Consider the following 26,703-nt stretch of genomic DNA (forward strand, 5'->3'; position numbering starts at 1 on the left):
TATAACATCCAATTGACATTCCAAATAGCTGATAAAAGTAAAACATGACAAGAACGAGTTTATTATAATTCAAATCAAAATATTAGTCACGAGTTTAAAATCCTGATTAAATGATTCTGTCTGAAACATTTACTTAAGTTAATAAGGTTCCCATAATTTTCTGTCATTTTGATTAACATTCGGTAATTGGTAGCACAAAAAATAAGTTCAAAACATTGTATTTGCTCAATGAATAACAGCAAAAGCATTAGACACACGTTATACAACATTAAGTCCTTTCCAGTGGTCCTTTTCACAAAAAATCGTAAGAGTAAAATTAGTCGTTAGTTATGACGTCATAGTAAATAAAAATATTGTGACGTCATAACTTACGACTAATTTTACTCTTACGAATTTTTGTGAAAAGGGCTACAGAATCTTATTCTGTGTGATATCATTCCTATAACTACCAAACAATCCTGTCTGCTATTAAAAACGGCAAAATGTCGGCAAAAATATCGAAGCGTCAATAGTGGAACATTTCAGATGTATCGGAATTCAAATACATAAACTGAATGTGAAAACAGGATACAAAGACGATCTGTATACACAGTGTAGCGAACAGAATAGATAGATTACAAATCAAAACTAATGGTAATGAAAACAAGACGTAACATAAAACACGAGAACACTTGCAATATGAGCCAAATTGACTTTTCATGACGTAATAACGATAAAAAAGAAACACCCCTGATTTTTTTTCAGGGCAATAAACATTTACTGAACCATTTTAGTATCGCTTCTTTGCATATTGTATAAATATTTCTCTTTATAAATATGAAATTTTAAATTATTATCAATACCTGTCTTGAACAGAAACCGTGGAAGATGTATCAAACGCCATACAATGATAGAAGTGGTGAAGGATATAAATGTTCTAAAGCAATTCGGTAGTCTATGTTAAAATTATCTTGTCGCCTGGATACACCTTTATTTTGTAATAACCAACTGTGGTTAAATTCGACTCATTTTTTCGTTACCTTCTTTTTCTGAACAAAATTCTGTTGAATGCCATATGTAAACACGCGCAGTAAACTTTACCAGCAATTACCACATTCGACTTACATCTAATGAGTGAATTTGTGCAGGTACCATAAAAAGCCAATGTCAAAAGACAAAAAACCTTTAGATACCTTTAGATAGATTGACAACATACAAACATTATTTATTACAAAAGAGAAGAATTTAAGTGATTTAATCATTACAACAGAAGTTCTTTTCACACAGCCAATTCGCTGAATTTTTCTGAAATTCTCAAGGTACATGCATAACCTATAACCTTTTTTGACATTTCAATTAGCCGAATTATGATTGTTAACAATACCGTGTTATTTTGTGGTTTCGGGTCTGTTACAAAAAGAGATGTGTTTCTGAACCCACCTCATCACTTGTAGCCATCATTTTGGATATTGGTTTCCACGGACTCTCTAAACCAGTTTGTGTTAAGGTCAAGATTGAAAAAAAACGATCACTTCTTCTATAACCGTTTGTCAACAAAGGTATAGATGCAATTAATTTGGCTAACATCCTCCATCACATAAACGTCACAAAAGAAAAATCCCCCGTGTTTCAAAGACAAACCAATACCTATTATTTCATATTTCTAAACTTCACCGACTGTAAAAGGCTATTGCAGCACCTCGAGATTTAGGACTTCAAGGCTAAATCTGACTGTTGGTGCTTCCGTTCACGTCATTACAGGAAATTAAAACATCATCGAAAACGAACATTTCCGTAAGGTTCTTCCTAAAGGTCTCAAGGACCGTAGACAAAGCTCCGTTAAATGGATTTATGAATTTAAAGTTGTTATGGATGCCGTAGATGACTACGTAAGAAAATGAATGAAAGGAGAACAAGAAGACTCTGAGTCACTCTCAAAGTGGGTAAAGGATTTGAGGTCTTTATTTTTTAAACGTATGAAAGTTTTAAGTAGGTCAACGAGTGTCAGTGCCACATCAGGTTTCGAAGACCCCATGTAGCAAACACATTGTCTAATATACATGCCAAATATGTTGTACCGGCAGACAAAGTCCTGAACATTGTTTTTGTCTGCATAACGTATTGCATCGAATGCTTATTATCAGATGGAAAACGTAGAAAATAATAGCAGTTATAAGACTTGTACTGCTACCACACTCTTCAAAGAAGAGGTAGTGGAAAACCATATATCTGATATCCTCTTCTTCAAAAAACTCTACCAAAGACAATGATTAATTGTGATCTACCGTCTATGTACTGGATTCCTAAACTCCACAAGAATCTATACAAACAACGCTTGAAAATAGCTGGATCTGAAAAATGTACTACCAAACCTCTTTCAAAACTTTTTTATTTTTTATTTCTATACTCCCAGCTGTCAACTAGGGTCTCCAGTCTTACCTCACTTGTCACTTGTTATTGGTATAAGTTCAATGTAGATCCTGATAAATTCAAAAGATCTTTTGCCAATCCTCAATTCAAGAATATATCAGAATACAATATCAATAAAACTAAGATTTTTCAACTCTTTGTACTTCGATTTCCCATACTAGTATTCAGTTGAAATCCCGACTCAAAAACATAATACATCGTTGTTTCTAAATTAACTGACGTTACACCAAGATACAAGTATATAGTTCTTGGTAGAGACTCCTCATACTTTGTACAAAAAAACATATCTTTCAAATATACCGAAGAAGATGTTTTCAAAATGCTGGAAATTTTTACCAACATATTTGTCCAGGGTGGTGGACGCTTTTTTGAACAATCGGTGGGCATTCCAATGGGAACAAATTGTGGTCCTCTAATTGCTGATCTATTCCTTCACTATTATTGGGCTGACTTTATACCTGATCTGATTCAAACGAAGGAACACCGTTTAGCTAGAAACTTTAATCTTAGTTTCCGGTTATAGATGACGTAGCATCGTTAAAAAATCCTAGTTTGGGGAATCCACCCCAAAGAACTTCAGATAAAGGATACTACAGACACTGTGAAGTCGGCCTTATATCTTGAACTACACTTAGAGATCAGTGGTATAGGAATATTAAGACCAAACTATACGATAAAAGCGATGACTTTTCATTTAGTCAACTCTTCTTTCATCTGTGACAACATCCCTTCAGCACTTACGTATGGAGTTTTCATACCCCAACTCATACGTTATACCAAAATTTTCTGTAACTACATAAACTTTTTGTACCGCGCTAGACTTCTTACAGTAAGGCTTCTGGAACAGGGTTATATTGCTACAAGATTGAAGTCATCATTACAGAAGTTTTATGGTCGTCATCATGAACTGGTGTATCGTTACAGTGTATCCATCTGTACCATGAAAACTGATTTGTTCAACGTGTCTTAGATTTCCTTTTCTCTTTCGTCTACTCGAATCTTGACATTTTATGAACAATTCGGCGGATGTTTTAAGAAAAGCAGAGGGAGGACGCTTACCCTACCGGCGCACCTAACCCATGCCCCCAGTTTTTAGTTGCTCATTTACTTTTGTTTCTTTGTATGTATTATTTTGGTCATGTCATGTTATTTGTTGTGTGTGTTTGTTTTCCATGTCTGGTTTATGGCCCTGGATTTCAGTCTTTTGATTTCCGCTATAATTTTCGTAACCTTGATCACTCTTTGAATTATCAAGCATTGAATATACTTTCCTTGAATAAAACATGACTGGTAGATTAACAACGGATGAAATATCATTACAATATCAACCTCTGCACATCTTTTTAAATGGAAACAAATTTTAGGGTCGCTTAATTGTCCTAAAATTCGTAAATATCTTGAATATCTGCAAAAGAAATTCGATGCGTCAGCAGTGGGATGAATAAACTGAAGCCAAAGTATGTTTTACAGCTTAAATCTGTAGATTTATCACAACTGATAATTGGATTGCTTGTATACTTTCCCGCATATAGCGATGATCTTCAAGGGATAAGGTTGATGAACTATTTATTGAATAACGATCACCAAAGAAAACTTTAATCTCCATGTAACAAGCTTATCCCACGAACACTGTCATTGCTTGCGCTGTAATTACAAAAAACGTGTACTCTAAATGTAAGTGTACCAGATTTATGCTATCTAATATTCAATATCTATCTATATCTCTATAATTATAAGTGACCTTATTTCATAAACTGGTATGTTAATAATTTATCAAATTTAGATAATCATATGATGAATAGATAGATTGTACTACACAAAAAAACACTCCGATGTTTTCATTTCTATTATACGGTAGGATTTATTTGTTCTTCGCACTTAATGCAAATATGTTATGTATTACCATATCACTTGAATCAAATGTGTAGTATAATTGAATTAGCAAATTGTCTCCTTTTAAATTTTCATGAGTTTTTCCTCTTTCGTCTAACCCGGACTTGACCAGCTATGACCAGCTCGACGTGTGTTTCTAGAAAAGCAGAGGACGCTTACACTACCAGTGCACCTGGTCCATGTTCCAAGTTTTTAGTGGAGTCCTAATTGCTCATTTACTTCTGTTACTTTGTAAGTAATATTTTAGTTACTTTATTGACTTGGTTGTGTTTGTCTGTTTTCCATGTCTTCCCTCTTCCTTGGGTTATATCATTTGATTTCCGCTAGAATCTCGGAAAGGCTATAAATGACTTGTGTCAGACTTGGTTTAGTACAAGTTTAGTACTAAACATGCGGATAACCAAAGTTTGAATGGCTTGTGTCAGACTTGATAATTCAAGTACTATATAAATAGAGAATCGCTGACATTGCTACTCCGTTGTGTTATTATGATAACACAGTCCAAAAACATTTTTTTTGTCAAGCAGAAAAAAGTTAACAGAGGCTCAGAATGTAAATATTTAACTTCTGTGTTTCCCTTACCAAGTTGCAAATTCAAAGGAATAACTATAGTTTCTATTTCATTGTCATTATTATAAATCAGAGTGATATATGAGAAATCTACTACAATATTTCGAACATGTGTATTTACTTTTATTTCATTAATTAAAGCGTTACTGTCACTTATACTGACATCTGAGCAATGTACAGTCCTTGCGAGACACGATGGAACGCTATTGGAGGGATCACAGTTACCTATAGATACAGCGCAACTAACAGTTATAGCTCAGACCCCTGTCGATATTTATGTACAGACAGAAGAATGTTTTAAGGTTAGTAAATCAGTTTTAAAAGAATACGTTCTGTGTCAAGGTATCATGGTTGTCTTTGTTTAACCCATTCATAATCAATTTATAGGGTAAACGTAAGTTCAAGAATTAAAAAAGGCTTTTGTATGTATATAGTTATGGTAATAATATATAAAATAAAAAAAGTCCGAGTTTGACTAAGTGAGTTAATAGGTTCTTACATGGCTTGTCTTTTTCATGATCGAAAGATGTTTGATTTGCATCTAGTATAAGTACTAGTTTCGTAAAAAAAAACATATATATTCTGTTCGTTTCTGCTAGCGAGCGCCACCATTTCTAGAAACATGGTATACAGTAACGTCATATTTCCACGTGCCTTTGTTCTGAATATGTCTATGACGCTGCGTATTTTAAGATGCCTTATTGGTCAAGAGAACGAGTTAAGACGAGCACGTGGTCGTCTCAACTCGTAAAGAGTCATTTCCGGAAGAAGTGATTTTCTGCCAAAGCGTTCAAAACTGAAGTCACACTTACTTTGACTTGCCGTTATAATTGGAAACTGAGAGTATGCTTCTATTTTACTGCAGTGACATGAAATAAACTATCGAACAGTTGGAACAATGAAAAGTTGCCAGCTAGGATCTAGTAAACTAGTATCTTAACAGTGAGCATATCAACTATGTTTATTATACAAAAATATATTTTGGAAGCCGAAATTGGACAACGACCTAAAAGTGTTTTTAAGTTAGTGAACAAACAAGACCAGTGTCGTTGAAATTATTGATAACGAAGCAGTGACAAAATTGACAATGCTACCATTGATTCCATTGAATGCGTTGACACACAATAAAGTAGTTATCTTAGGATATTTGATATTAAATATAATACCAATATTTACTGCTAAATTTTCAGTGCGAGTTATCACTACAAAGCCAAAACAGCACTCATCATACACTTCTTATTGACACAAGGTGGAAAGTAAGATACAAAATCAACTCATCTTCATCAATTGAGGAGACAACAAGAAATTGCAAGTATGTATCTTGTTAGATTTATTGATTGATTGTTGTTTTTTAATGCCGTATCGACGACCAGGGCCATATCTCGGCAAGAGCATTTAACAACATGAAAACAATTAAAAACAAGATTACAAAACCTTTCATTTGGAGAAGAACATATCGAATATGATTTGCCAAATAATTGTCAGGACTAGACTAATAATGTTAACTATAAATTGATTCAGTAAAAATAGGTTATTATTCTTAATAAAGGTGGGACAGGAGGTGATCCATGCATGCCAAAATCTCACTGGATTCAGTTTTATTTCCAACTCAAAAACACTTTCAGACCACATAATCAATCTCAACTTGTCATTCACTTTCGAGATAAAAAAATATAAAGATTTTGTATAAAATTGGCACTTTGTAAGAGTAATTGTTCTTGATTTGCTTTGATTTGCTTGAATTCATAATAGGAAATGAATGTATGACTTTCTGAAAAAAAGATGCAGATACAAATAAAGAAAGGACTTTCGTAAAATAAAAACATAGCACATGTAGACCGTTTGTTCGGTGGGATTTTCTACATTATGAATCACCTGAACCATTGGAAGTGTCTGTATTTTATATTGACTGGATTTGTTAGATAAATTATTTATTGCATTTATTACCTTTTTTATTTGAACAGTATTCACCTTTTATTTATTATATTTCATGTGTGTTTATTCATCTTTAAGTGTGATTATTTTATTTTCTTGTTTTTTGTCACCACCTGTACAAAAATGCTAAACTTTCCACTATTTAAAGATATTAATAGTTAACTTTTTTTTCAGTGGCACTCGTCATTTTCTAGAACACGGTATATATGAGTTGTCTTTCCATACCTGTTTTTTAGAAACAAAGCATCATCCGAGCAGCTCTTTTATAGGTAATACAATCATATAATCGCCTTAATATCACCTATATCAACTACTGTAGTTTCATGAATTATATTGACGGTATTATTATTACAAAAAGACCTTACAACAGGTTTTAAATTCCAATAAATAATACTGTTAACCTTCTTAATGCAAAGTATATATTCAGAATTGCAAATCTAAATATTCAATATTGACTAAAATGACAAAATTGCAACAATGATTGCACGCTTTTATATCAGATTTCAGTTTAGTTATCCTTTTCCTATGAGGTTCCATTCAATATGGACGAACATATAGAATATTTATCTCTCGATTCATATTCTTTGCTACACATTGCGATATTAACTCCATCCATTATGTTTGATCACCAATCTATGGTCTCAACATGATCTGCAGTAATGCAGTTTTCTTACTGTGACTTTCCTACAACCATGACTCTTTTATTACCAATCTGCTGAACAATACAAAGTATTGACAAAGATATTGGGACATTTAAACTGACCAGTTGCTATTGAAAGAGTTGATGAATACTCACCTATGAATCTTTTCATAGCTAGCTCCTGGTTATTTAAATCTGAAGCAGTTACCTGGGCTATTCTATTTATCATTAGTGAGGGGAGTTCAAATTTACTGTAATAAATTATATTTTGTTTTGTATTTTGTTGACAAGGTTGAAAACCATGATTTAAAATAGAATATGTAAGTATCTATTTTATCATAACTACACTGCACAGAAGTCTTATATATCATTATAAAAATGAGACCTCGATTAATATTTATTCCCTTCTTCATAAAGCTGGAATAGGCCTACTAAGGTACCGTTTTAATGGAAATTATGTGATTCATACTATAGTTAAGAAATAAGTGTTATACAAAATGCAAATAGTTTGAGGTTCACATGAATAACAATTTTTGAAAAAGTGCTATGAATTTAAATTTTGAGAATGAGTAAGCTTAAATGTGAATTAAGTGCTTTATTAATTGTAAAGGATTTCCATTGGAATTATGATGTTCCGGATTAACTGCACTGGTTTCCATAGTTTGGGATTAAGTATCATGTTAATAATAATTTTCATTTGTTGAGTTTGATGGAAATTATAATTTGGGATTATAAGTGCAATGATTTTTAATGAAATTTAAGATTTGGAATAAGTGTTATTTACATTGAAACTTTTTTGAATTGAGTGCAGTTCATTGAATTTATAGATTTGGATTTAAATGCTGTTTTCCTTGAAACTTTGGATTATTAAAATGCAATGATTTTCAATCAAATGTAATAGTTTGGGATTTAGTGCATTTTTAAAGTTCAATGATTTTCATTACCATAAAGTGTAGTTTGGGATCTAGTGCAATGGTTATTTTCAAATTAAAGATTTGGATTAATAGCTTTTTTTCATTGGAAGTACAGCTTGGGATTACGTGCAATGATATATGTATATATATATATATATATATATATATATATATATATATATATATATATATATATATATATATAACGTCTCAGAATGTGACGACTCTATTCTCTACACTGCTCCATCGGATCAAACTGATACAGGGAAGATAACGTAAACTTATAGAAGGGTCTGAAAAATTCCCAACGATGTTAGAACCAAATTCGCAAATTTGACAGTTCTAACATCGTTGGGAATTTTTCAGACCCTTATATATATATATATATATAACTGGAATTATATGGAGAATATTTCTTAGTTTTATTTTTCTTATTTATTTATTTATTTATTTATTTATTTATTTTATTTTTTTTTTTGTAATTGTTGTTTTGGATAAAGTGCTATGATTAACAGTTCTGATTTGAGTGTTTTATGTGAAAAAAATGATCTTATTGGAATTATACTTATGGCTGAAGTGTATTAAATTTCATTAGAACTGTATATACATTTTGTACATTTATATTTTAAATAATATGAAAACATGTGTAAGAAATTTATAAGAATCAGAACTATGTTAAAGACGATACTTTGAAGGAGTATATTTCAATGCATATATTTAAAAACCAGTATTCAATGGATTCAGCTTTGAGATGGGACAATTCAAATAAATAGTAGCTTCAAGTTATTGTTCATTCCGTGAAAATGTTACTATTTTACTTCAATTTGTCATTTCATATTTGCTATCCACTGGGGGACCTGTGGATTTAAAGCTTTTTCTCTTGGAAAATTATAAACAATATTCACAAACTATAGTTTTCCACATTATTACTTTTCCTGTGTTAGCAAGAAAAAAAATACATTGAATATGTTTCTATCAATTGCTAAATGCAATAACTAAACAACACAAATACCAATTGTGTAAAAAAACACACTAAATTCCCTCATAACACACTGTGAGTAACATTCACAAGCTGAGAAGATTCCATATGATGTGAAATATAGTAAGTATTGACTGCCTTACACCTGACCAGGTAAGTTTTCATGAGTGAGTGGCTACCTATAAATCAACTCTTACAATAACAACTGGTCAGTTTAAATGTCCCAATATCTTTGTCCATACTTTGTATTGTTCAGCAGATTAGTAATAAAAGAGTGTCATGGTTGTAGGAAAGTCAATGTAATACAATACACAACCCCCTTCTGTCGTAGAGATATATGTTCTTTTTGTTTGTTTTTGTTTATGTGAATGTCTTGTTTTTCGTATGTCGTCTATTTTATGTTCCCGACATTGTTTTGTCCTCGGACATCCCTTCTTTGTACCAAATGTAGTAATCCTACTTCTCTTTTAACGAGTGCATGTGGCTTATATGTTTGAAAAAATGATAACTTTAAAATTATTTTATTTTATTTTATTTTTAAATATGCATGGTACATGTAAAGATATATATATGATTTCTGAATTTTAATAACTTCACTTCAATATTGTTTTGCAGCTTTATATGTTGCCACGGCCATACTTATTACTCTTGCTGTTTTATGGATACTGGTTTCGAAGTTTCTGTGGTAGGTAGCACATTTTATCTCATTTACTGGAAGGTGTGACACAAACTTTGTACTTACAAGTATCAATAATTAATTTTTCACTGAAAAACTTTGGAAAATTGTTCAAATTCTTGATTATTATTTTCTGTGTGCTTGATTTGCAATCTAAATCAAATTGTGTCTTCCAGGAACCGGGTATTGCGACAGCTAAGTGTATACGACTTGAGTGAGAATGAGCCATTGATAACCGAGGTTTGTATATTGTTCACAGGTTATAAAAAATAATAAAGATAATTGATTATTTAACGAAATATAAGGTAAATGGTTATATTTGAATGAACGATTTGCTCTTCGCGATATTGTTCTGCCCAGATTTTCACGTCGTTCATTTTTCATAAACTTCTTGGTGAAATTATTAGGAAGTACTTTGAAAGCAGTACATAAATTTTCGTTTTATCATTGGCTCATCTGGCCGTAGACCAAGTGAGCTATTGCCATCACTTTGCGTCAGACGTCTTCATCTGTCATCATCGTCGTTAACAATTATTCCAACATCTTTGAACATGTTTTTCTCTTAAACCATGCAGCAAAATGTAATGAAAGTTGGCATAATGGTTTTTAAGGGTATCCTGCACACTGATTGTTTACACTTTTTCTCCGGACGAAAAATATGGCCATCACTACTTAAAAAAGAAGATAGGGGTCTAAATGCTTTTTCCTATATTTTCCACAACTAGAGAAGAATAATGAAAATGAAATCAACTCATATTCTGAATTGATAGGCAGTATTGAAATTGTTTTGCGACCAGTTTCACCAGTTGCTCGGATTCCAATGATTTTTTTGCTTCAAGAGGAAACATGGTATGGTGATGACGTATATTCTTGGCGGCCATTTTCCCACTAATTTTCATATTTGGTTTGATTTAAACGGTTTTTGGTTTAAGTAGTAAACATGGTCTCCTTAGGTGAATGGTGTTGATTAAAATGTTGTATAGCCATGATTTAACTTCATTTTATGATCTTTTTTAACAAATGTATATATACTTGGCTGATTTTCCCTAAGTCCCGCTGGTAGAACAGGGCATAGGCTACCCCTGCCCGAAGTTTTTTTTTCCAGAGGTTCTAAAACACTTTGAAGGCATTTCCAACATTTTACAATGCCTTAGGTACTTAGGTACTTAGGTATTCATCAATATATGCTTTTTTTTCAGTATTTGTTTTGTCAAACATGGTACATGTAATAATATGATACCTTTTCTTACATAGTTTATAGTTTGACAGAGGAGCAATTCGGGCTCTTCAGGCTCTTGTATAATTGTCTAAATACTTTACCCAAAATAAAAATCAAACAATTTTTTGAGACAGAGTATCTTTTATATATATATATAAAGCATCATTACAATGTTACAACCATTCTATATATAATACATTTTTAATTCGAAGTTAATATACAAAGAATGATATCCCAATCATATTTAAAATGATTAACAAAAAATGTCAACCAATCAGAAGAGAAGATACAAGTAAAATTAAATTATCTTATGCTTACCAGAAAACAATATAATTATTTTACAGAGGCAAAATGTGGTTATAGGACCCGATGGGTCTCTGGAAAGAGGTGGATTAATTTCCTCTGTCGGTGGGGGTCTGACGTCATCAACTGAAGTACACGTATCACCTCGTGTTAACGGTGATAATACAGGAAGGCCTAAAAAGGAACGACTGAAATCTCTGGACACATTCCGAGGGTACTTTAATTCATATTCATTTCGCGCAAATATAATAATCATTTGTGACCTTGCATATCAATAAATGTTACACCGTAATAAATACATTTCAGCATCCTTTTCAAGATAATATGATATGATTAAATAAACATTGTCTTGCGCTAAAATTCAGTGCAGAACCACTTTTTACAAAAGAAGAAATTCACGAAAATGGCGGTGGCCAAACTTTTTAGACAAACATTAAACCGTTGTTGTAACTGATTTTTAACTGCAAAACTGATTTGTCCGACAATGGTCCCAAGAAAATGATAACCATAAGGGTGGTTTCCTAAAGTTCTTTTAAAAATATTTGTGGTGTATTCTATTTCGATATTTTTGTAGTTGACTAATAAGTACAAAAACAGTGACTATGTTACCAGTCAATTTTAGTCAAACCACTGGTCATTGTTCAAAAACCACAAAAATTAATATACCTCGAATCTGTTTAATTGATAGAACCCACGAAATCACTACAGCAACAGGTAATTAATACTCGCATGATTATTAGAAAACAAAAACGACATTGTTATTTAATAAAGAATGTTACAGTTAGCTTTTCTAGATTCAAAATGTCATTGAAATAACCAATCAAACCAACAAGAAATAAATACTATAAATTAGAATCAAAGTTGGTAGTTTATGCAGTAATCTACATTGATCTTCCTACCGACGCAATTGTATAATTTATTCACATTATTTTTCCTCTTTTTTTTTTGGATCACAACATCACATTCTGCGCATTTTGTAAAGTGGTCACCAACATTGTTTCAGAATAAGCATAGTTATAATGATATTTGTCAACTATGGTGGTGGAAAGTACTGGTTCTTCAATCATTCAAAATGGAACGGCTTAACTGTTGCCGATCTTGTTTTCCCTTGGTAAGATTATAATTGTTCACAGTATGCAAATTTCATTGCAAGATGACAAATGTTTTAGATATTACAGAGATTTGTGGGCTATCATCTCATATTTCATATAAATTTTTAACAGGCAAAACAGTTAAGTGCTTTGGCAAATTAATGCCATAATGACATTTTTATGAAAAATTAATAGACAGGTGTTTTTCCAGTACAAATAATGTAGATTGTATTGTTAACGTACCTTCTAAACGTAACTCTAATTGAGTCTACTCAAGCAAGAAACAGTTTTATATTCAGTCAGATAAAATATTATAACTATAAAAGGTTAATGAAGAAAAACAACCTACTTGAATATTATTGTATAACAATCCAATCAACATCAGGGTTTTTCTTATTGAATTTCATGCCGTGATGAACGATTTATCGTGTACATTAGAATTCCAGTATTGTCCATGTATTTTGTTTACACATATTTTGGTATAAAAAAATATTATCTTACTCGTGATTTTTTTCTTTAGGTTTATATTTATTATGGGTACTTCGATGGTATACTCATTCAAAAGTCTGAAGAAAAATAAAACACCGAAGTACAAAATATTTTTGAAGATTTTCCGGAGATCGTGCACTTTATTTCTTCTTGGATTAGTAATAAATACAAATGGATGCTCTTGTAAGTTACTAAGTTTTAAAAAAGTATTATGAATTACGATTCTGATAAGGCGTATGTTGTCGACGCATAATCACAATAACATTTTTGAATAATTCAGGAAAATAGCATTTTTATTTCGTTTGAATATAGTCATACTAAATGTGGACATCGAAATTAGGTAGCACTGTATCACTATTGCATAGAGTTAAACATATAAGAGTCTTTATGTACACAACTATCCCCCATACTCAGTTGAAATCCCGACTCAATATTTAAGCATTATTTATGGTTGTAAGTCTTAAAACACCTACATTCAAATTTGTAGTACATTGTAAAAGATTCACACTTTGTAAAACGTATCCAAATCATCTTGATATACAGCCGAAGATGAAAAAATTCTGGAATGTTTTATCGACAACATTTGTCCAATTTTGTGGACGACTTTTTCAACAAACGGCATTCAAATAGGAACTAATTATGCTCCACTACACGCTAACCTATTCGTTTACTCATATGAGGCTAACTTTATAGTTGATCTTATCCAAAATATTATTTTATGTTCTTTGTTAAATGTGCCTTTGTCCTTGGAAATATTTTTTGTGTTTTTTTTGGGGGGGCGGGGCGGGGGGTCCCTTGTTTTCCTTAGAAACAATTTGCAGCTTTTGCATTCCGTTTCAAGATTAATCATTGAAATAGTTACTAGTAAATGTGCCATAATTGCTTCCAAAGAACCCAAATATTCATCATATCATGCAGTTGGTTTACTATATTAATAATATTTCAATTTTATCACACCTGTACATTGACTAATGTAAATAGTCATGAATGGTTTTAACGTTACAGCTGTTGTTCTGAAAGAAATACGAATACTTGGTGTACTACAGAGGTTTGCTCTTACATACCTTGTAGTAGCAACAATGCATATGTTTATGATTGACAAGAAAGAGACTGCTAACGTAAGTTTATTTTTATTTAAATTTGTTTACCTTATGTTACTTTAACCTTTCAGTTGCAACTTACTGTAAATCACCAAAAGAAGTTGCAATACTGCATGTACATAATGGAAAACCTATAGACAAAACAACCAGTATCACTGCAATCCGGAATTCGTATTATTTTACTCCGAGCGATATCGAAGGGTTAAATATTGACATAAATGGTTAGTCCATGATAAAACAATGATAAATGGAATTTCCGTGATTTATTTTGATTCTAATAGTTAAAGCTTTTTCAATTGTAAAAGACGCAGCTAATGTGTTGCACGAAATAGCGACCATTATACAGCACAATTCCGTATTGACATATGGGTAAAATTTGGTAAAACGTATCTATGATATAAGAAATCAGACGGTCATGTTTTTTCTATGAGGTTGATCATATCTTTATCAAAGGTTTACCATGGTTGTGATCTCAAATATATAACGAGAATGTATTTGGTGAATATGTCAAAGAGACAAACACCCCATCGGGATGACAGACGTTATCTCAAGGCCATCCATGGGTCTTCAATGAGTGAAGAGGAAACCCTCACGCCACTGGGCCAGACTCCAAAACATTAGACACGGCTACAGCAAAATGCTGAAAATGCTGGTAGTTGCCCCCATGTACTAAAGCAACATAAAAATAAACTGAAAGTGACAATACTTTAGAACCCTTTCCTTTTTAAATATGACCACTGTGGAAAATATATTTAAAGCCTCTTAAGGACTTCATTAAAAGGGGGAATATCTTTCAGTAACTATTTCACCATGCCCGACAATTAGTGAACTGACACAAAAATCACATGTGACATTTCAAGACCATCTGGCTTACAAATTTTCTTTCTTCTGAGTAGTGACTGCTTCTCCGCCAAGCACAAATTATTTATGGGTTAGTTAGTCTAAAGGTTGGAGTCAGAGTTCAGTGACATGTCTGCCTACCTGTCGACTTTTGCTTCTTAGAAGTAGCACTATCAGGCTTAACGTGTCGGACTAGATTAAAGTCGGGTCTGTTCGATTTGTCGTTTTTTCCTAAAATGCATAAAATGACTGCGATAGCGAGTTAAACTAAAATTAATCAATCGATTTTTCTTTCTTGTCAGCCAAGAGAACGACGATTTAAGGATATAACAGACTATTGGGTGGAGTGGCTGTTAATGGTTTCAGTGCTTTTAATACATACTATGATAACGTTCCTACTGAAAGTTGATGATGGATGTGAAAAGTAAGTTAATTTTTGTAGATTATTTTTTAGGCATTTGTTCGAAAATGTTTCATTTTATCTTATTTTGATGAAGTCACCAATTATAGTAATATCTGATATAATCTGAAATCAGGTTTGCTAGCTAAAATTCATTCAGTTCTGGTTGCATTGACTGGTTCAGCTGCATAAAACCTAACCTTTCTTAGAGAGTGCACTGCGACGCGATCGGATTATCAAATTCACAATTTACGCTTCAAATTCTTCTAAATCTACTTCAGTAGAATGCTGCCTATATTTGATTATATAATCAAAGGCTTTGATTATTTAATTCCATTTGTCTAGAGGTTATTTAGGTCCCGGTGGTTTACATGATGGTGGGAAACATTTCAAATGTACTGGAGGTGCAGCCGGTTATATCGATAGAAAACTTTTTGGCGAAAAACATGTGTATTCCTCTCCTACGAGTAAGGTATATCTTACGTTTGGTGATATGTACCGGCAAAATCATGCCTAAATGTCAGCAGTCCAATAATAATTAAAATACGTCAAAAACAGGAAACAAAAACGATCTACATAAACAATTTAGCGAACAACTGAATAAAAAAAATAACATAAAAAAACCTTGGATAAGGAATACAAGACGTCACACAAATAAAACTAAAGCATTGGCAATATGAACTCCCACAAAAAATACGGGAGTGATATCAGGTGCTCCGGAAGGGTAAGCATGTCCTGCTCTGCCAGCGGAGCATGACATTCTGAAAAGAAAATTTTGAAAAGAGGATATTAATATATATGATTTGATGATAGAACTATAGATAGATAGATAGATAGATGGGTTGGATGTAATTTCCTACTCTCAAACAGTCTATGCACCATGCGATATCGTTAATTTTTTTAGGCTGGTTTAGTTACTAAATGCAAAATATATACCCATATAGACATAAAACACTTACAGTTTACATGTCAAATAGCTAACTATTATCCACAATGTATAAATAGATTGATTTTATATACGATTGGGACATTACTTTTGTCGGTTAAAACTGGTCTGAAGCTGGCAATTCAGCTAATTGCTAGTAGTCCTTAGTTTGTACTCATGAACTCGTGGATCGTTATGGTGTATCCATCAGCACCATGAAAACTGATTTATTCAACGGGTCATAGTTTTCCGTTCCTCGTTTGTCTACCCTGGACTTGACTTATTATGAGCAACTCGGCGGGTGTTTCTAGAAAAGCAGAGGACGCTTACCCTACCGGTGCACCTGGTCTATGCTCCCAGTTTTTAGTGGAGTCCGAGTTGCTCATTTGCTTCTGTTACTTTGTATGTATAATTTTAGTTACTTTGTTATATGTTCTTTGTTGTGTATGTCTGTTTTCCATGTTTGGTCTTTGTCCCTGGATTACATTCTTTTGATTACCGCTTTAACCTTGGTTTCCTTGATTACTCTTGTATATTTGTATAATTTAAATTTAGTTTCTTTATTTCCGTTAAAAGATGGAACTCAGACTTTTTTAAACTGATTTTAGGTGTGTTTATTTGTGTAATATTTTTTTCACAGTGGCCAGATTCTAAATGGGTCGTGATCACGCCAAAGTACTTTAACCCCGCCACATTTTTTCGCGCCTCTGTGTGTCTTGTTTCGTTTTCACCTTTAGTCAATTGTTTAATGTTACTTGAGTTTATAGGATAACTCTTTCGCTCTACATGTGTTAAACGATGTTTTTGGCAAGTTGCAGCCTGTCCTGTGGTATAGGGGTTTCCTCATCGTTCATTGAAGACTAATGGTGTGACATTTTCATCACGACGTGATTGTTGTCTTTTTCACAAATGCACCATAGTATCGTTATACCTGTACTGTGTGGAGTCGACTGTGCTCGATGGAACATAGTAAATACAAGAAAAACACAAAAATATGTATTATAAACTATTTGAAGGACCAGTTGGAAAAGACAAGGTCGTTTAAGGTAGGAAATATAGAGTACTTATAATGCATACATTTAATACGTTTTACAAATGTAATGTCATTTACTACACATTTCAACATTTGAAAATATCATTATTCATTAATAAAGCACAAAAGTTAACAAAACTAGACAGTAAATTATAATTTTAATTTGTATGTAGTTGGCTGTTAATTAGCGACAATTTTTCTCCTTTGTTGCAACTATATTTGTACATTTGAGAGATGATATTAATATGTACAAATGAATATCTTTTTATAGAAAAAACAGTCACCAGTACGAATGATTATTTATTGTATATTCAAATGATTTGAATTGATTTTACAAAAGAACAATGCAAATTATGACAATGAAACTTGAAATTACATTAAATATTAAAATACAACAATATCAATGACTTCATTATATATTTTAATAATACTGATTCTACAGTAACATCGTTTGTATTGAAGAGTTTTATTGGATACCGTCGAATTTGTCATGGTATGAATAAAAGGATATTGGTGCAAACGCATAGCTCTATTTGACATTGAAAACATCAATATTTTACAGAACATTTGAAACACTTGTAGTTTAATTAGAATTGAAATAACTGTATTATGTCTTAAGATTTGCTTAACACACAATAATCGTACTTGGTGGATCGCCAGTATATACTCAAATTTGAATGTGACATCTGACATCCAGTTGATGCCGGCAAATCTTTAAAACACGCAATACATATATCGTCTAAATGATACAATTTCCATTTCTACATAACTAGCAGTTGAGTTTAAGTTTTATTAAAGTATCCTATATTTTAGGGAATTTAAATCGCAAGAGTAAAATTCAATGAAGGTGATGATGACCCTTCTTCACCAGGAACTAAACTTTAGATAAAGAAGATGTACAAATGTGGAATATATCAGTATAGTATAGTGTAGTCAAGTGCGAGCAGCAGGCATCGAAGAACATGCACCAAAGCGCTGCCATATGACTGCAATGAATATGAAAAATATGCTGATAGGCCTGAAGGAACATAAACGTTCAAAACACCATGAAGGTGTATTATTGTGTCAAACTGATCACTTAAATATTGAACAATAACTATACTTCGAGTTCTCAATTGTTACGAAATGCTGAAAATGAAATAGAAATAACATTTGTGGTTTAGTTGGAAGTAACTCTGAATAAGATAATGATATCTTGCGATATCCTTTTGATTAGGTTATTTGGTGCAAAAATAGTCGCAGTTATTGTAAACATTACATACAAATATTAGAACATTTACAGTCATAAGTTGTTGCATAACCATACGAACAAGGTAATGTTTACATTGAAACAAGTCTACATGTAGAAACGTTAATTTTTTTAACAAATTAAAGATGCCATACTGCTGAATGTATACTGTAATTATTATTTGATCCTGTTTTTAAAATGATTTCATTCTTAATAACGTCAAAACATGCACAGTGGCATTTTGCATTCATCAGAGCGTTTTGTAAATATGTTTTAGTGAAGACGATTAATTGTGCCTAGACCAATATAAAGTATAAATTTTATACTTTAAACCATTCATATTGTAAAATAAAGTCAACTTACCCAGAGGAATGCTTAATCGTTTAAAAAGCGTCTTATATTATCCACAATGCATTCTAATTACTAACAAATATAGTACCTAAACCAAACAGAAACCAATTAACGATATCGGAGGTTGCATGGATTGTTATGTACGAATCGCGTAACTGTTATATCAGTTAATTTATAACTTATAAATAGCTTTCGTTTCTTTTTGACTTATTCGATGGTTATAGTACCTGAACTGATTCGTGCAACAAAAATTGCGATCGGTCATCGGTCACCGATCACTTTCCGGTCAGTCATTGATCCGTCAAACCGATCCATTTAACCGGTGATCGCATCACGTGACCACAGAGCGGTCACTGTATTTTACGGTTTTTATTGTTTTTCTTGTCAATTTTACACATAATTTACATACATGTAATGTAATAGACTTATACATCAATTTATACTTTTATTTTACATTTCTTTTAATTTCAAACAGATCTTACGCCATTTTATATAACAAAACTGCTATCAAATCGGTCACCGGTCATCGATCCTACAAATCGTTGTGCGGATCGGTTCAAGGACTGTATTGGTCTTGATATTTATAATATGCCTTAAGAATCTTTAAATCTTGCATATTGTATGTGTGTCGAACCTTTATATGAAAGTGTAAGTTTTCTAATGACAGATTCGGGGCATTTAGTCAATCTATCATTGCATTTTTAGGAAATTTATCATAGTAAAGTGCATTATGACCCAGAAGGATTTTTAGGAACACTAACGTCTTGTTTCTTATGTTTTCTCGGATTACAAGTAAGTTAACAATGTGTTCCAGCAGGCTCCAGACAACGTCTGACGTTTGAGAATCAGTGGAGACGCTGTAGACAGTGCTCAATGAAAATGCAAAAAATCTTGGAAAGTCTTGAAAAACAAATGACTTTACTCGACGGTTGTAGATTGTCAACGACATTTTATTTGGATATTGTTGATAATTTCAAAAGGCCTGTCTATTCATGTTAATAAGAGACTGAGTAACAAACGTCAGCATAGCCTGTAATTTCCACACCAAAATCGTTCAAATGAAGAATAGAAAGTGTCCAGTCCACGTCAATAGTATATGGATATGAAAAAGAAGATTACAGCTACTTAATACTTTGTAATTGTCAGAATATTAAAATATCAAATTTAAAAAAAAATGCTCTTAGAAAGAGATACTAGTAACAAAAATAACAAATAGCAACTAAAGGTTACAATTAAATTGCCAATTTGGAATCCATAAAATGTAAGGCATAATCCAAGTGTTACAGTGTAATTTGATTGTAATAGATTTTTTTTATCATAGCATAGATATTATTCATGTGTTTTAGGCTGGTAAAATTTTCATTATTCATAAAGATAGAAAGGCCAGAGTAATCCGGTTTCTTTTCTGGGGATTTGTTTTGGTAAGTTTACAGCAGTTTCTGCCCTGAATTGTTAACCGTTTCGTGATTTACTGTGAGACATTCCGATCGTTTATTGGCTCTGCTTTCCAATATGTGGAAAATTTAACGAGATATACTCTTTTCTCATTACAATCTCTTTAAAATTAGACATTCCTTATAATGATACTCGTTTTTACAATGTTCTTGTATTTAATTTAGAAATCGCAAGTTGACATAGAGCTACATATGCATTATTTAAGGAATAACTTTTATATTTTTCGGTCTATGAAGAACCTCAATCACGTGGTACACACTAAATAACCTTACATTTTAATTTGATAATTAAACTTCAACGAGATAATTATCAAAAAAGGTTGATGACGCCACAAGGTCATAACAAAATTTTGTTTATGAGATGATGAACAATTTTTGATATGTTCATGAAGGTAATATCCTCTTTCTATTTGGTCAAAATAATTAATTTACATAAGTGATATATGTTTCATCTTATTCAGTGTTTATTGGCTGGCATTCTGTGTAAGTTTAGTAAGAATGACGGATGGATTCCTGTAAATAAGAATTTATGGTATGGTTATTTTCTTAATGGGTTTGTGTTTTAATTATAGTTCATCATTAATTTTCGAAAAATATGGGCCAAAATTCTCTGCAAATTCCCGTCTGACTTCAGACAAACCTGTGTAAATAGTAAAATTTTAAGGCATACCATCCCCTAGATATGATGAATTTATTATACATTCATTTTCATAAATATCCATGTTTTGACTTTTATGACGGGTAACCCTATCAAAGAAATAAACTGCTGTTTGCTTTTACATTACGTGACACCCATGATGATTAACTATGGCAACATAACCGATTGATCTTACATACGACCACTCCTTTCATTTGACAAAAGTGAACTAATGACAAACGTAAAATTCTAGGGTCCATTGGGGGAATTTGTGTCCGGGATATTTTCAATCAAAAACAGTCTTTTACTTGATTGTAAATTGTGTACCGGTTGAAAACGAAACAAAGTACCGTAATCACACAGTTTGCTGAAAACAAATCAGATATAAAGAATCTCTTATTATGCTACTGACTGTACAAACTTGCATTACATTCTACTTTTGTCATTAAAGCTCAAATAAGGGGTTTCAATGACAATATCTCGGGAATCTAAACCTACTTCATTATTTAATGATTAAAGATCAGTCTCTATAAGAATTCTCTATAAGAATCAGGCAGTGAGTGAAACATGGTATGAAAAATCTCATCATTTTTATTGTGTAATTTGACTATTTGCACCATTAGAATCAATGAAAAAAGACACTATTTTCCATACCATGTTGTTGCGTTGAGTTATGATTTCATTGAAGTGCACAGAAAATGAACATTTCGAGGGCAAACGGCTCTGTCAAAAACCATTTTTCTAACATTAATTCTATCGAAAAATTTCTGAGCAAAGCAATTGATGCAGAGATATAATAGTAGTCTTTTCAAATAGCGAAAGTATCCTTGAGTGATATTGCATTGTCAGATCGGTGGGGTTTTGACATGCATGTTTCTAATTTTTCCCATTTTGCCTGATTCTTACAAACACTTAAAAGGGTAAATTAGTATGATTAATTCCATTACCTGATTAGGTTTAATATTTTAACAAATAGACTAACAAAGCGAGAAAATGCGTCGGCTGTGCGTCTTCGTTTTCCGACGGAGTCGGCATAGTTTCGCTTTTTACCATTTGACCATTTCTTCCATGGAAACACGTGTCACCTGATCGCATTTCTGTTTCCCGATTGGCTAAATACTGATAACTTAGTGTCGTTCGAAAAAAAAACTGTATCGAAAATTGAAATTGCGTGTCATGTGTTATTTCCTGCATGAAAAGTAGAAAATTGTAAGTACAAAGAGCAAATTTTACTGCGTCGGCAATCTTTTTTTTAAAGATAGTACTTGTTTGAAGATAGTACTTCTTTTTAGGTGGCCACATTACTTGCGGTAACCAAACTGTTTACTATATATGCCTGTCAATACTTAAGAATGTTTGATAATAAAACATGCCACAATTACATTATTTTAGGTCTTTGTCGTTCGTGCTTTGTCTGGGTGGATTTGCCTTCTTACTATTGTGTACTTGCTATATACTTATTGATGAGAAGAAAATTTGGAATGGAGCTCCGTTTTACTATCCGGGTAAGAAACGAAATTATTTGATAGAATTCATGGAAACAATTTTTTGGTTGTTCAATATTAAAGGCTTGAATTGCACATTTATGATGTTTGTGAAAATGATCATAGAGAGTAAAATTATTCATGAATATACAATGCAAGACGATTTTAAAAAAATACTTGTAATGTGTGAATACATATATTACTGACAGACTACGAAAAACGATTAAAGGACTGCACACACTAATTATACATGCATTGTTATACAGCTTTGAACCAATTATTTACTTTTGTAGCTTATTTCATCCAATACTTAACCAGAATAATATGTCGTATAAAAAAATTACAGTAACTTTTAGTTATGTTTAGGTTCACTCGTGCACTTGGTTCACTTGGTGTGCAATGTCTGTTGCTGCATTTCCAAGTACAACAGCATTTTAATACCTTCACCTTTTTCAACTTCTTACGCTTCCTTTCCCGCACCTGGCGTTGAAATCTAGAGGAAAAAAATATCATATATCGTTGTTACTCAAAAATATGGAATATCCACATTAAATGTAATTTGTAGGATTTTTTTTTATTTTGTGAAATGAGTCTAAATCATTTTCTAAATACAGGCGATGTAAAAATATTAGAATGTTTTATCGAATACACATATGTTCAGTTCAGCGGACAGTTGGTATATAAATGGGAACGCCTATACTTGCGGAATTGTTCCTCTGCTCTTATGATGTAGACTTCGTGGCAGATTTTATTTAATAACACTTTGCCATGTTCTTTATCTTAGTAAATTCGGTACATATATGACGTTATATCACTACATAATCCCAGATTCGGTGATCTCCGTATGACGTATATCCCAAAGAATAGGGATAATAAAGAACGTTGAGAAGTCTTTCTCATATTTTGACATACCATCAGAGATCGACGTCGATGAAAGAGGAAGACTCATCACTTAACAACACAGCAAATGCAAAGGCGTCTCATTTGTAGTTGTAAATTACTCGGTTAACGATAGATATATATTTTTATATAGCCTAGTTGGCCGAGTGGTCTAAAGCGTTGGATTTAGTGCAGGCGGTGTTGCCATAGATATCAGAAAAGAAAAGGGATTCGAATTCCGCTGAGGGATCGACCAAATTTGTATCGCAAATTTCCAACCTCGCATCGATTCTAGAGTTGGAATGTAGTTTAGACTTGATTATATATATGTATGCAACCTTGTATTAACATACTATGTTGATCCTCGCCGTGCATGCTATGTGTCTACATAGTAATGTACTAGCAAGTAGGATGATAGAGTCACCTCACCCCATTAGCATTAGACTTCTTATATGTATTATATACTTGGTGTGGCTGTATTTATATACTGTTACAGATCTTCTATTGTCTTACTTGATACCATCAGAGGTTGTCCTATTCAGTTACATCATGTGCTAATGTTTGCGATCTAGATTTACTTACGAGGAATATCACTCGGTTAACGAAAGCTATATGTTTTTATATAGCCTAGTTGGCCGAGTGGTCTAGAACGTTGAACTTAATGCAGTCATCACTACAGAAGTTTTATGGTCGTCATCATGAACTCGTGGATCATTATGGTGTATCCATCTGCACCATGAAAACTGATTTATTCAACGGGTCATAGTTTTCCTTTCCTCCTTTGTCTACCCCGGACTTGACTTTTTATGAGCAACTCGGCGGGTGTTTCTAGAAAAGCAGAGGACGCGTACCCTACCGGTACACCTGGTCCATGCTCCCAGTTTTTAGTGGAGTCAGAGTTGCTCATTTGCTTTTGTTACTTTGTATGTATGATTTTAGTTACTTAATGTTCTTTGTAACCTATTATGGTTATATAGTATATATAGGAATTTTTCAAACAGAATTTACCAAAACTTCGCAATGCTGTCCAGCTAAGGCTGTGCCAGATCCTGTCGAAGCTATACATGTTTTACCGTTTTAAACTTCTTACAAATAAGCTATTACATGTAGAACAAGGTTATGTTACCATAATACTAAAGAAATCTCTTCAGAAGTTTTACGGTTGACATCATAAACTTGCTTTCTTGACAAACTAATTATTCCGGTAAATAAATATGGTACTCTCTCTACTTCTGATCGTCTCTAGTCCTTGTTTTTACTTTAACATCATTATAATGAATCTTAATCTACAGACGTACTAAATGTACCAACGTTTCCATCTATTTTTCAGGAATGAATGCTATAATAATATATATGGGACATGAGCTGTTACACAATAACTTTCCCATCAGTTGGTCTGTTCCAGAAACACATGCCAGTCAGCTAGCCTTGAACCTTTACGGGGTTAGTTTCTGGGTGGTGGTATCGACATACTTGTTCTACAAAGGAGACTTCTATGTGATCTAATTAAGAACATTTTAAATCACAGAAATACTGTAATACTATGTACGCCCAATCAGCGACAGATCTGGGACTCTTTGATAATGATAATATATAGGGTGCTTAATATATCTAGTTCATTTACTTTTTGTCTGTTATTTGATATAAAGACATGTCGATATAACATTATTATATAGATGGCAGTAATTTACCGAATGTTTTCTGTGTAAACATTTTCGATAATTCACACTTGTTAAATAAATTCGGTAATTCAATTCACATGTATTTCAATATGCCGTTCACAAAATTTATTCTATGTTGAAATTAGCAACATATAGTGGAAAAAATCTATAAAATACATTTAAATATGGTAATCAATTGGTTATAGTAAATAAATAAAATAATATCGTTCGTGTCAAGAATCCATTTAAGAATTTGCAATAATAAACATTTTGTCTATTGAAAAATAATATAACTTTTCCATGTGCATATTGTTTATTGGGCGAAGTCCAATAAACAAAATATGCACATGGAAAATTTATGTTATTTTTCAATAGACAAAATGTTTATCCAAGATGCGTAATAAAGTGAACCAAGTTTAAGTTTTTGGCGATATTGAATTGGCCACGATTATAATTAAATTATATACAAACATATAATATGAACAATACTTGAAATTTAAAAATGCAAGAACTGTTCAACTTTTCATTCAGAATTGTTAACTTTCCTTTCATCTGTGGCAACATTCCTTCGGCTCCTGCGTATGGGGTGTTCATATCACAACTCATACGTTATGCCAGAGCTTGCCGAAACTACGCAGACTTTTTGTATCTCGCTAGAACTCTAACAAATAGGCTTCTGGAACAGGGTTATGTTGCTTCAAGATTGAAGTCATCACTACAGAAGTTTTATGGTCGTTATCATGAACTCGTGGATCGTTATGGTGTATCCATCAGCACCATGAAAACTGATGTATTCAACGGGTCGTAGTTTTCCTTTCCTCGTTTGTCTACCCCGGACTTGACTTTTTATGAGCAACTCGGCGGGTGTTTCTAGAAAAGCAGAGGACGCTTATCCTACCGGTGCACCTGGTCCATGCTCCCAGTTTTTAGTGGAGTCCGAGTTGCTCATTTACTTTTGTTACTTTATATGTATGATTTTAGTTACTTTATGTTCTTTGTTGTAAATGTCTGTTTTCCATGTCTGGTCTTTGTCCCTAGATTACATTCTTTTGATTACCGCTATAACCTTGGTTCCCTTGATTACTCTTTCAACGTAAATTTAAAGAATTATTTGTTTATTAAGCCGGAAGTTGGGGAATCCTGCGATACAGAGATTCCCCGTATCACTGTCACTTAATGTTGAATAGGTATACTCTGTATTCTTTTTGTTGATACGGATAAATTGTCAAATAGATCACTGAATATTTAACCGGAAGTGTCTGAATGAAATGTTGGACCCTGGGGTACAGAGATTCAGTTATACTGTTTCAACGAAGTTATGTACGCCAATGACTGGGGGGGGGGTACAGGAGTTCGAAAATTCATGTAGCCACCAGTAAAACCGCCACAAAGTGCGATCTGAGCGTCTGTGACCAATACCGCTATGCTAATATTTGAAATTCACATTAAACTGAGTTCACAACTATTTACAAAAAACTAACACATTTTATTTTATATGTAAATAACTAATTAACGTGCCAACCTAGTGTATAGTGCTTCCCATCTCTTTCGTGTGGGAGAAATATAAATAAATGATGTATTCTGGTATTTCGA

General features: G+C 32.7%; 1 protein-coding gene and 1 long non-coding RNA gene across 5 annotated transcripts; one reads left to right on the forward strand and one right to left on the reverse strand.

The window, feature by feature from the left end:
* The first annotated feature begins 4,123 nt into the window (after positions 1-4,123).
* Positions 4,124-25,203, forward strand: LOC148619657 (heparan-alpha-glucosaminide N-acetyltransferase-like). Of its 4 annotated transcripts, none has more exons than XM_088579814.1 (17): positions 4,124-4,263; positions 5,014-5,174; positions 6,063-6,184; positions 6,982-7,076; positions 9,956-10,025; positions 10,193-10,256; positions 11,580-11,752; positions 12,542-12,649; positions 13,150-13,301; positions 14,124-14,236; positions 15,361-15,482; positions 15,804-15,930; positions 19,701-19,787; positions 20,342-20,416; positions 20,911-20,981; positions 22,479-22,591; positions 24,780-25,203. In XM_088579814.1, the coding sequence occupies exons 1-17, from the start codon at positions 4,242-4,244 to the stop codon at positions 24,953-24,955; spliced, it is 1,851 nt and encodes a 616-aa protein (XP_088435940.1). In that variant the 5' UTR covers positions 4,124-4,241; the 3' UTR covers positions 24,956-25,203. The 4 variants fall into 4 exon arrangements, 3 of the variants coding, with proteins under 3 accessions (XP_088435940.1, XP_088435941.1, XP_088435939.1); XM_088579813.1 differs by lacking the exon at positions 4,124-4,263 and adding an exon at positions 4,372-4,533; XR_015921628.1 differs by lacking the exons at positions 4,124-4,263; positions 20,911-20,981; positions 22,479-22,591; positions 24,780-25,203 and adding exons at positions 4,341-4,533; positions 17,400-17,429; positions 18,230-18,729 and having other exon boundaries at positions 20,342-20,360.
* LOC148619658 (uncharacterized) lies at positions 22,734-24,783 on the reverse strand. Its single transcript, XR_015921630.1, has 2 exons — positions 24,576-24,783; positions 22,734-23,063 (listed from the first exon to the last, which is right to left on the reverse strand). It is a non-coding gene; the product is annotated as an uncharacterized LOC148619658 (long non-coding RNA).
* Positions 25,204-26,703: the final 1,500 nt, after the last annotated feature.

Source organism: Perna viridis, chromosome 4, assembly GCF_037379345.1.
Source record: "Perna viridis isolate PV_CMFRI_1.1 ecotype Kerala chromosome 4, ASM3737934v1, whole genome shotgun sequence".
In the NCBI taxonomy this organism is placed as follows: Eukaryota; Metazoa; Mollusca; class Bivalvia; order Mytilida; family Mytilidae; genus Perna; species Perna viridis.

Excerpts from the sequence above, each read along its gene's own strand:
- LOC148619657 (XM_088579813.1), top strand. The coding sequence starts at position 4,482 with ATGTTCCAAGTTTTTAGTGGAGTCCTAATTGCTCATTTACTTCTGTTA. Across the intron at positions 13,302-14,123 it reads AAATACAAATGGATGCTCTT|CTGTTGTTCTGAAAGAAATA; the intron begins GTAAGTTACTAA and ends TTAACGTTACAG. Across the intron at positions 20,982-22,478 it reads CCTGTAAATAAGAATTTATG|GTCTTTGTCGTTCGTGCTTT; the intron begins GTATGGTTATTT and ends ACATTATTTTAG.